Here is a 12016-nt window from a genome sequence, read left to right as displayed (position 1 = left end):
GTTTTCAGCTCTGCTCTCCAGGTCAGCCACGTTTAAAGCTTTTCTTGTCATTAATGTCTGTTTTAAAGAATTAGTTCACACTATTTGTTAGTGTTCCGATCTTAAATATCTTTTGTTTTCTTGCCCTGGCATCTATCAAAATCTGTTCTGACAGGTAGAGAATACATTCAATCATATTGAATGTATATTGCCTCTCAAAATCTTGCCTATGGCATCAATTAAGTCATTAATGCCTTCTTTCTTTGGGTTCTTAAGTAGAACCTAGTCAACTCCTGTAAGGAGAACTGCCCACGTGTGTTTTTTTTTTTTTTTTTTTTTTTTTTTGAAACAGCGTCTCAGCTGTTGCCTGGGCTAGAGCTCAGTGGTGTCAGCATAGCCCGGTGCAACCTCAAACTCCTGGGCTCAAGCAACCCTCCTGCTTCAGCCTCCTCAGTAGCAGGGACTACAGGTGTGCACCACATCTGGCTCACCTTGTTATTGATGTAGCCAAAGATAATTGTTTCAAAACAATATGTAATCCTCCTCAGTTTTCCTTTAAAACCCCTTGTCTTCCTTTACCTCCCTGGATATGCCCACTGTATTCCCATTGCAATGCTACCCCCAAATAAATATCATTTTTTAAAAGAAGAGTCTCCCTCCCTGTTTGTTAGTTTGACAACCTTAAAAGCAAAGACTGAGGTTTCCTGAAGAAAGAATTCTCATGACTACAACATAGAAACCCTGCTTTGAGTTTCCAACCTGGATGGAGTTACATTTGGGGTGGACAGGAAGATTGTTAATCAGGGCCCAGAGCCTTCCATAAAAGAGGATGAGTTGCCAGGAGATGGGTGGACGCTCAGCGCTGACGCCATGGAGCGACGCCGGAGATTTGCGTGTTGGCCGTGCTGCGAGGTAGCTTTGCGGCTTCTGAGTATGAGCAGTGTCCTGCACGGGGTGTCGGGGAAGGGTCTCTCCGCGAGACCTGCTGACTGAGTCACCTCAGGCCGCAGTCACGGTCCCCACCGTCTTGGGCAGGTTTTCAGAAAATGTCATTGGTTGAAGGCCAGTAACTCGTATTTTACAAGGATTTCATCGTCTTTCACATCAACCCTAGGCGGTATTTTTATCCCCACTTTATGAACGCGGAGACTGCGGTTCAAAATTCAAGACTCTTGCCCCAAGATTCCTTGCTACTATGAAAGGGTGTGGCTCCAAGCTGGTCAGCTCCAAAGTCCTTGCAAACACTATCCAAAACCTTGCGCGTCCACGGGGAGCGCTGAGTAGAGACGGTGAAGGAAACAGCCTCCAACTCTTCCCTTAAATTGCCTCCACAGTTTCGGCACCCGGCCGGGCAGCGAGGCAGCCTGCCCGAGGTCGCTCGGCGCTGACGTCATGGAGCGACGCTGGAGATTTACGTGTTGGCCGTGCTGAGAGGTAGCTTTACGGCTTCTGGGTATGAGCAGTGTCGTGCACGGGGTGTCGGGAAGGGTCTCTCCTTCGCGAGACCCGCTGAGTGAGTGTCCTCAGGGCGCTGTGTCACCTCAGGCCGCGGTGTCCCGCGGGGGTGTATGTGAGGGAGGCGAAGTGCGGCGAGGCCTGGGGCTGTTCCCGCACCGGTTTGCTCAGCTTCAGAATTTCAGAATTTGCCTGACCTCGGATTTGAGTTAGTGAGACTGGCGGGCTGGTGTGGTGCAGACAACCTTGACTTGGGAGAAATTTCCTGAATCACCAACCTCCGACCCCTCCCCTTGGTTCCAATGAAAGTAAGCCTTGTCTGCCTACTTCCTAGTGTGGTTTCCAGAATGTTTTGGAAACTATGAAGTGCATTTTTATTAAACGTAGTTGTATAATGTAGGTTAAGAAGCAGGTGGAGCCCTTTGGGAGGCCGAGGCGGGCGGATTGTTTGAGCTGAGGAGTTCGAGACCAGCCTGTGCAAGAGCGACCCATCTCTACTAAAAAAAGAAAGAAATTATATGGACAGCTAAAAAAAATATATATGGAAGAATTAGTCTGGCATGGTGGCGAATGTAGTCCCAGCTACTCGGGAGGCTGAGGCAGGAGGATCGCTTGTGCCCAGGAGTCTGAGGTTGCTGTGAGCTGGGCTGACGCCACGGCACTCACTCTAGCCCGGGCAACAGAGCGAGACTCTGTCTAAAAAATAAGCAGGTGGATTTACTCCTCTTTAAAATAGCCGGTAACCTAGGGAGAGTCCCCAGAGCAGTAGAATTTGTTGACACTCTTAAGACCTCAGGTGACCAAATAGCAGCTTCTACAGTTGTACAGTAGCAAATATGTTAAACTTAATGATCCCATTAAATGTAAAATTTGCTTGCCAGACTTTGCTTTTTTTTTTTTTTTTCTCATAAGGTCTCAGAAATGTTTGGGCATCCAGTAAGTATAGTATTCTCTACTGGAGGGAATATATTTGTGACTAAACGAATGAAAATGAAAACCTGAGACAGTAAGAATGGATTTTGCCTTCTTTATAGCAACCACTGGGAAACTGGAAGTTAAAAGCAGAAAAAACATCTTATTTACTGTACAGCTGTGTGGTGAGTGTTGTAATTTGTCATAAAAATGGCATGTTCTTTAAGGATTTAATTCATTTTATAATCCTGTCCCTCACTTTGATGTAAAGTAATTTTAAAGCTATAATATATTAATCAGATTGTTCTAGTGGAAAATCAGCTGCTATACTTGTTTTTGCACTCAAGGAAAAAAGCATCTTTTGTATGTAAATTAAATATTTGGTAAAATTCCTCAGTATATTACATTACTACATTCCATAATGTAGGCAATTTGGTATTCATGTACAGGAGAGCGTAGCAGAAGGTACCCTTTGGCACTAACTATATGTTGCAAAATAAACTCATTCCCAATAATTTTATTGCATGTTGTAGAAAGTCTTTCTTATATTTATATAATGATCATTTGTGTGTCTGGGGAAAGCTTAAAAATTATATCTCTGCATCAGAAAAAGAGCTAGTATTTATAGGAATGATTACTAAAAAGAAATACTGTAAGTACTGAAGTTTTTTGTATTTTAAAATTTTATGTTTACACAACATTTTCAAATGTATGGGTCTCAGCAGTTGTAGGTTCATTGTATTCTCTTTGGGAACATTTTACTTTTCCTAATTGATATTAATTAAATGACATGGATGGAAATTAATTTTATTTTGAATCAGTAAGGAAATCAGTTCAAATAAGTATAAACAAATAAAAAACTTGAATAATTAAAATAGGCTGCTTGATAAATCTTATTTGCTTTGAAATATGGAAAACAGGGTTCAGAGAGGAGGAAAAAAAATCTCCTTTACCTTCAAAAAAACCTAATAGTTGTGAGTTTTTTTTCATTGATCCCTCATGTTTCTTTGATGAAATAGTGTTTCAAATCTTTTTATGTAATCTACCTTAAGAAATTCAGAGACCATTATATTGATATGAGTTATTATATTGTAATACTATATTCAAAGTCTAAATTTAAATGAACTCATGGGCAGTTTAAAAATCAAACTAGAGTATAAAGAACTTGTTAACAACTATAAAAGTGTGACTTCTATAAAATAATAGTGATACACGTTGTTTTTATATGGTGGTCTAAAACTACATGGATGGGAATAGAGTTTTTTTCTATTAATTATTTTGCTTTTATATAAGTTTAGTTTCTAGAGAAATTTAAAAGCAGACTTTATTTACATTATCATTTTAAAGTCACTATTCAGGATTTTAATCACTTTATCTTAATCTGTAACCATAACTGAAGAAAAATTACATGTGTGGTGCTTTATGTTTGCTTTTTCTTTTTTTTTTAGAGATAGGGTCTCCCTCTGTCACTTAGGCTGTAGTGCAGTGGCCAATCATAGCTCATTGCAGCCTTGAACTCCTGTACTCAAGCAGTCCTCTTGCCTCAGCCTCCCTAGTAGCTGGGATACACCACCACGCCTGGCTAATTTTTTTTGTTTGTTTTTTTTGTTGTTGTTTGAGACAACCTCTTGCTTCATTGCCTGGGCCAGAGTGCTGAGGCGTCACCATAACTCACTCCAACTTCAAACACCTAGGCTCAAGGAATCTTCCTGCTTCAGCCTACCAAAGTGCTAGGATTACAGGCATGAGTCACCACTGTGCCCAGCTGTGGCTAATTAAAAAAAAATTTTTTTAGAGACAGTCTTACTGTTTTGCCCCGGATGAGCTCGAACTCATGGCCTCAGGCTATCCTCCTGCCTCAGCCTCTTGAGTAGCTGGAATTATAGGCATGGGCAACCATGCCCAGCTCTAAATTTGGTTTTATTGATTAATTTTTTATATATTTCTTTCCTCTCCGCCCCACCCCCAGAGATGGGTCTCGCTCTGTCGCCTCTTTTACATTGTGGTCAGTTGACAGAGAACTACATTTCTGCCTGTTTCATTTTCATCTATGTATACCATTCCCCTCCCAAGTTTTTTTCAAGCATTAGGCTGTTTGTATCAAATTAATTTTCACCCTCATTGTTCTTAGTAAATTACCATAGACATTTCATAAGCTCAGAGTCTGTATTTATCTGTCTCTGTTTATGGTTATTTTTGTGAGGAGTGATTATAGAGAAGTTTCTCCCTCTCCCTCCACCAAGCTCCCTAAAACGCCCCTTTTCCCTAACGTTTCTGTATGTTTGTAGAGTTCTGTGCTACAAATTGATGTTTAGATAAACTTCAGTGAAATGACTCTTCAAGAATTGGTGCATCAGGCTGCCTCTCTTTATTTGGACAAAGTAGCTGTGTGTTTTGATGAATGCAACAACCAGCCTCCACTTTATTACACCTACAAGACTGTGGTGAATATTGCTTCAGAATTATCAAATTTTCTTCTATTACACTGTGACTTTCAAGGAATTCGAGAAATTGGTCTCTACTGCCAGCCTGGGATAAACTTACCCTCTTGGATTTTAGGGTAATATTTTTTAGAACTATAAATTTGATATTACTCTAAGCTAATTTACAATTTTTTAATAAATAGAATATATTGCAAATTGCTGTTCTGTTTACTATTAGATGTTTCTGTATTGTTTGGTCAATTCTAGAGAGGTTAAAGGAGTTTACATTTCTCCTAGTAGTATTTTTAAGCATTTAAATTAATTATTCTGAACTTACTTAGGAGAGACTACAAGTTTTCACTAATAGAACATTTAAATACTTCTAAAATGTAAGAGCTTCATTTGTCTGTTAAAGGAAAACGTCATAATTTATAAAAATTTGTCGTTAGGTCAAAGAAAATAGAGATTTCATAAATAACATGACTGTCTCCTCCCACCCCCACCCCTAGACTGAAATTTTAGGCACTCAGGTGTTTAATAAATGAATGAAGGAGAGTTTTGGATAATGGTTCATAAAAAGTGAAATATGAGTAGGAAGACACTTCCAACAAATAGTTACAAAATGTTCATTCATTTAAATAGTTCTAGAATATTATCCTCAAACAGCCCTAGGGTTCTGCAGTAAATAGAAGCTGCCAAAGGACAAGAGAAGTTGTTATTTATCCTATAACATGGGTATTAGTAGATGGATTATATAAGTATAGAGAAAAAATGTTCAAAAATTCATTCAATCATTGACAATTTATTGAGAATTTACTATGTGTAAAGATCTAGTGTTCCTGAGGTAGACCTCAAAATACTTAAAATGAATAAATGATCTTTTATCTTGTTTATGCAAGTATTACTACATAAAAACCAACTTTAAAGTTTTTTTTTCCCTTAAGATATCCTGGTTTTGGTGAAATAGGTCTTTTATGAATCTGCATACTATAGAAGTTGCATGTGGATGCTTAGTTTCTTTTATGTTACCTAGGCAGATGAAGCAATTAGACTCTGCTACCTGTTTGGTATTTTAGTAGTGGCCAATACAAAGTGTATCATACTGTAATACGTTAACTTTTTAAAATCTTGTATTTCTCTATATTGATCTATGAGAATTTAGTATTATAAATACTCAGGATATCCATCAAGAGCAAGATAATATAACAATATTTATAACCAAAAATGTGTCAGTGAAAACATTGGAAATTTCTAACAAACAGTCAAGTGCATAGAGAAATAGAAATGCATAAAGGAAGATTATTTTCAACAGAAAATTTATGCTGACTCTACTTGTTTCTTTAGAATTCTCCAAGTCCCTGCTGCTTATGCTCCTATTGATCCAGATTCACCACCACCATTATCGACTCATTTTATGAAAAAATGTAATCTAAAGTATATCCTTGTTGAAAAAAAGCAAATTAATGTAAGTCTGGGTATTTAAATTGGGTTTTGTGTGTATTACATTTATCTTTCAATTGAAGGGTTCTCTCCTATTCCCATCTCGATGTCTAAATTTGCTAAATCTGGGAGGGTTTCTCAGTCTCCGCACTATTGACATTTAAGGTTGAGTAATTGTTGCAAGGAGTGTCCTGTATGTTATAGGATGTTTAGCATTATCCTAGGCCTTCACTTACTAGATGCCAGTAGCACCTCCTAGTTGCAACAACCAAAAATGTCTCCACACATTGCCAAATGTCCCCTTGAGTTACCCTCCACCCCCCATACTCCATTGAGAACCACTACTCTATGGCATAAACATATCAGTTAGCCTTATAATAATGTATTATGCATTGTTTTGAATTTCCTTTCTCTTTTCAAGCTATTTGCTATGCTGGAAAAACTTTTTAGTGCTTGAAACTTTTATTTTTGTATATTTATGGCAGTTATAGGGTCGATAGCATTAAAGAATTATAATCAAGCTTACATTTTGAAAAAGAGATTTGCAGTTAGAACAGTCCTCTCTAGAAAATTAAATTTATTATTTTTTTATTTTTAAGTGACTGCCAACCAAAGATATAACCAAGAACCACTGCTTTGGGGGCGAGAATTGGTATTATCTAGATGCAGCCTGTTTCATTATTATTTCTTTATTGCTTATTTATAAAATAATTGTTTTACTAAAGAGGAAGAATATTATAGAAAATATATTCAATTTAGCCAATTTTTGCCCATTTTCTGTATGAACCAATTTATATTTGGGGGTAACCTAAACGTATTCCGTGTGTGTGTGTATGTTTTTTTTGTGTGTGTATAGAGATAGGAAGTTTCAAGAGCTTGAGATATATTGAAGACTTGCTAGAGAATAGTGGGTATTAGAGGAAGGCTTCTAGAAAGAGACAACTGAAGTATTAATTTGATTAATAAATATTTTGAAAATAAGCATTTATCAGTGTCTGGCCAGAGTTTTCTCCTCTACTCCTCAAATTGGTTATTCCCTTTTTGTTAAATAAACAAAACTGAAATGAGGATGTCACATTTATTTTTCATAACAACCTTGGTGAAAATTTTATAAAAGAAGTGGCTGGGCATTAGTTGTCAATACCAAGATGGTATTTATGACTGCATATACCCAAGGAGTTGGGCACGTAGCAAAACCCTATAGAAAGTCCCCTGCTCCCTATTCCATGATTTTAATGATCGTATAAGTGATCTTCCTTCGCTTAACGCAGGAACAATCAGCAAGTATTTATTGAGCATCTATTATATATACACCCAGTATCTACTAGAGCAGTGGTTCTCAGCTGGGGACAATTTTGCTTCCCTGGAGACCTTTGACAATGTCTAGAGATATTTTTTATTGTGATGATGGAAGTCAGGTGGTACTGGCATCTAGTGGATAGTGACCAAGGCTGCTGCTAAAAATCCTGCTATGTACATGACAGCACCCTGCAAAGAATATCTGGTCCAAAATGTCAGTAGTGTTGAAGTTGAGAAACTCTGCACTAGAGACACGGTGATTGGGGAGGCATTGATATGTAAGCCTTCCAGCTTCTTGTACTGTAGTTGGAGATAAAAGGTTAATACTCCTGAACCTATAAGGTCCACTTAGTGTGATACTGTCCTAAGCGAAGTGAATGTAACCTAGTAGATGCAGTAAAATTTTAATGGATAAGGATGATTTTGAACTAAGTCTTAAGAATATGTAGGCCTTTAATTTTTTAAATATTACAGGCTACACTGTATCCCGCCCTCCTGATACAACCACATACAACAAATAAACAAAACACTACGGGCTCCTGGTTTGTGACTTTTCTCTCTTGTTGTTTATATTGATTTCTTTAATGTGAAAACTTAGGTTATGTTTCATTAAGCTATTTTTTTTATCAACTTAAAGTATATTCAAAGGAACCTCACTTTGAATATGTACAAACTGAATTTAGCATTTCTTCATCCAAACTTCTGCATTAATTCATCCCATCCACCAAATCACCTGAGTCATAAACCTAGCAGTCTTCTTAGGCTCACTCCATATCCGGAAAGTCACCGTGTCTTAGTAATTCTTTGCTCATATACCCTTTCGGATCACTACTGTTGCAGCAAAGTAGTTCAGGCCCATGTAGCATATCAGAATTGTTGCAAAGATTCATTAAATGGCTCTTAACAGAGTCTTGTTTGTCATTCTGTCCTTGGTGGAGGAGAGTCTAGTTTATGCTGTTGGCACCTTCAACTGAATTCCGTCACTTATAGGTTAAAGTCTGAACTCCTTAGTGCTGAATGTACAGAGTTAAGGGTTTACATCTCTTCTCATCCATCAACAACATAACTCACCTTGTCCCCCTCCCCTAATTCTGTACCTTATTGGAGTGCTTAATGTCCTCCACAGTACCAGCTTTCTCAGATCAGATACTCCATGTTGGCTGTTTGCCTGAAGTCCCCATTTTTATTTGGAGAATAGCTACTTGTAACACCTGTGAAGCAATCTCTGACCTAGGCAGAGTAAGTTCAGCCTCCTGTGTTCCCATTAACATTTCAAGCATACTTTATTATCACACTTAATACGTTACATTGTAACTGTGTATTTTTATTATCTGTTTATTTTGAAAATGAGTTTGAAAGTAAGGACAGTACTTTATTCTTAGAGATATTTTTCATTTTATCCCAGGATAGCAAGTACTCTCCCTACCCCCACCTCCCCCCCCAAAAAGCCATGTTGAATAAGTAAAGGAATACAGTTGGCTCTTCATATCCAGAGGGTTCCACATCTAAGGATTCAACCAACTACAGATTGAAAATATTCTAAGGAAAAAAAAAAATGGAAAATAACATACAACAGTAAAACATAATACAAATAACACATGGAGTATAGCAACTACATAGCATTTATTTTGTATTAGGTTTAAGTAATCTAGAGATGATTTAAAGTATGTGGGAGGATGTGCATAGGTTATATACAAATCCTGTGCCATTTTCTATAAGAGACTTGAGCATCCTCAGATTTTGGTATCTGCAGGGTCCTATAATCAATCCCCCATGGATACTGAGGGATGACTATATTTCACATTACTTCTGTATAAAAAAGGAATATCTTTTAATGTATTAATATTGTAAACTTTGTCCCCCATCTGACATAGAAATTCAGATCTTCCTATGAAACATTATTGAATGGTGACACATTTACAGTAGAACATAATGACCTAGTACTCTTCACACTTCACTGGAAAAATGATGAAATGAACTTGATGCTAAGTGATAGAAAAGAAAAACATGAAAAAGAAAAAAGAAAAAACGGCCTAAGTTCTGACAACAACAATGAAGAAAAGGTAGAAGAACACATGGATGTGAGGCTAAAGCATTGCTTAGCCTATGTTCTACACACATCAGGGACTACAGGAATACCAAAGATTGTCAGAGTGCCTCATGAATGTATAGTACCAAATATCCAGCATTTTCGGTAAGTTCTGTTCTTTGAATCCTTAGAACTTGCATTTTAAGGGAAGAAAAGAGTTTTAAGATAATTTGTTTTTGAACTCTAGTTCCTAAATTGATAGTCTTAAGTAATTGTCTGTCTTTTGTTTCAGCTCTGTCTGAATTTTACTTCTCTGCAGACTAGGTCTTTACCTGTTTGATCCAGGCTTAGAGACAGATTAACAAACGATATGGTTAGAGGTTTTGCTTCTCAATTATTAATAAAAAAAGGGGAAGGGTTTTCCTGGCAGAGGTACCAGCTGAGGAGGTATAGGAGAAAGAAGGAGTTCATCCTACTAGGATGTGTCAGGGCAGGGCTGAGGAAAGAGTGGGAGGGCAGGAGCCTGGTATGCCTAGTTGAAGGTTAAATTTAATCCAGTAGATGATGGAAAACTATTAAAGGATTTGTGTTGCATTAAATTCACTCTTGTAGTAGTATTGTGGAGTTTGGCTTGCTGATGTCGTCAAGAGATGAAAAATTTCTCAAGTTGGGATTCTCAATTTGGGAAGAAAGATATAGAGGAGGAAGTGAACCATAGGAGCATAATCCTAGGAAATCAAAGGAGGAAACAAATAGAAATAGAAACCTTGTAGACACATATATACATTTATGTCGTAACTTTCGTGTAATTTTAAATTTTCAAGTAACATTAAAAAGTAGAAACAAGTGAAATTAATTTTAACAATATATTTTGTTTCAGTGTATCTAAAACATTCAGTATGTGATTAATATAAACATTAATGAGGTATTTTATATTTTTATGCTAATCACCTTCAAAATCTGGCATATATTTTACATTTACACATTTAAGTGTGGACTAGCCATGTTTTTAGTGCTCAGTGGGTACTACTGTATTGGACGGCACATGCAGGTCTAGAAAGAGAATAGTTAAATGCTGTAGAGAAAGATGTCTGTTGTAATTGACAATATGTGAACTAAAATAAAATCTTAAGCCCCCTGGCTGACTGAATCAACCCCCTCTTGGCTATACCTGTAATCCTAGCACCCTGGGAGGCCAAGGCAGGAGGATTGCTTGAGGCCAGGAGTTCGAGAACACCCTGAGCAAGAGTGAGACCCCATCTCTACAAAAAGTAGGAAATTTAGCCAGGCGTGGTGTTGTTTGTCCATAGTCCCAGCTACCTGGGAGGCTGAGGCAGGAGGATCGCTTGAGCCCAGGAGTTTGAGGTTGCAGTGAGCTATGATGATGTTACTACACTCTAGCACAGGTGACAGCAAGACTCTGTCTCAAAAAAAACATTTAACCAGACTGGCCTTGCTGGGTTTCCCCACTCAGCTTATTACTATTAGTACATTCCCTTTTGGTCCAATCACATTTCTGCATGGCTGTCTACTCTTCACTGAATCTAAGCATAAAAATGTACAGTTTTCCCTTGGGTCTTTGGTAGGTAATCCTTGCTTTCAGATATAGTGGGTTTTGTGTGTTCAAATTGAAAGCAGTGCCACTGGCTCAACATTGACTATCTGGGGTCTGTGTATCCTCAACACACATATTGTTGTTTTACTCTTTGTTCACATACTGAGAGAAAATGCCAAATAGTAGGAAAGGGAAGTCAGCGGTCTCTATTAAGCATCATTGAATAAGTACGACACAATAAGGATTCTACCAGAAGAGCAGAAGCAGAATATATCAGGGATTTATGACAAGGAATTGGCTTACACAGTTGTGGGAGCAAGTCTAAAAAGTCCACAGGGCAGGAAGGGGTGATCATGAGCAGGCTGGAACCCCATGGGCACGAGGTTGTCCACAGGTGAAGTCAGATCCAGGGAGAAGGAAGATTATTGCAGACCTAGCTGCTATTTGGGTCACTCAGAGAAGGCCTAAAGCTAAACCCTCTTTTAAAGGCCTTCCAAGTAAATCCAGCCAACCCAGGATAATCTTCCAGTTGATTAATTTAAAATCAGCTGATTAGGGGCTTTGGGGGTTGATTGAATTACTGCTGGGAGGAGGTGTGTGTGTGTTGCCAAGCAGCAGCTGTCTCCCTTCTGTTCTCCAACTCAAGAGACTATCCCTATCTCCCACCTTAATAGAAAACATGCTAGAGAGGAAATTCTGGAGACTGTAGTTCAGTCCAAACAAGTTGACACATCAGAAAGTCATCACAGATGATAACATATGTCTGGCAAAAAGTGGTTATTGTTTTAAATGAATTTTATTCTGACTTTTGTAAAGACAGTTTCCTGAATTGGTTGCAATGTTTTGGTTAATATAAAAGAGAAGTATAAAGTCTGGCTAACATTCAGAAACTTAATCATCATAAACACTTTTTTAGGATAGATG

General features: G+C 37.9%; 1 protein-coding gene across 9 annotated transcripts in view; it reads left to right on the top strand.

Moving 5' to 3' along the window:
* The first annotated feature begins 1440 nt into the window (after positions 1 to 1440).
* The window catches only part of AASDH (aminoadipate-semialdehyde dehydrogenase), a 33794-nt gene continuing 23218 nt past the window's right edge, over positions 1441 to 12016 (top strand). For 5 of the 9 annotated variants that reach the window (XM_045531672.1, XM_045531670.1, XM_045531668.1 and 2 more), the window contains exons 1-6: positions 1441 to 1742; positions 2347 to 2370; positions 2469 to 2531; positions 4635 to 4906; positions 6114 to 6234; positions 9383 to 9702. In XM_045531672.1, the coding sequence (XP_045387628.1) occupies positions 4677 to 4906; positions 6114 to 6234; positions 9383 to 9702 (671 nt within the window). In that variant the 5' untranslated portion in view covers positions 1441 to 1742; positions 2347 to 2370; positions 2469 to 2531; positions 4635 to 4676. Of the gene's footprint in view, positions 1743 to 2346; positions 2371 to 2468; positions 2532 to 4634; positions 4907 to 6113; positions 6235 to 9382; positions 9703 to 12016 lie in introns of those variants that run through there. The other 4 variants (XM_045531664.1, XM_045531665.1, XM_045531666.1 and 1 more) reach the window with 4 other exon arrangements.

The sequence above is a fragment of the Lemur catta genome, chromosome 19, assembly GCF_020740605.2.
Source record: "Lemur catta isolate mLemCat1 chromosome 19, mLemCat1.pri, whole genome shotgun sequence".
Taxonomy (NCBI): domain Eukaryota; kingdom Metazoa; phylum Chordata; class Mammalia; order Primates; family Lemuridae; genus Lemur; species Lemur catta.
This window is presented reverse-complemented; position numbering and strand designations above follow the sequence as displayed.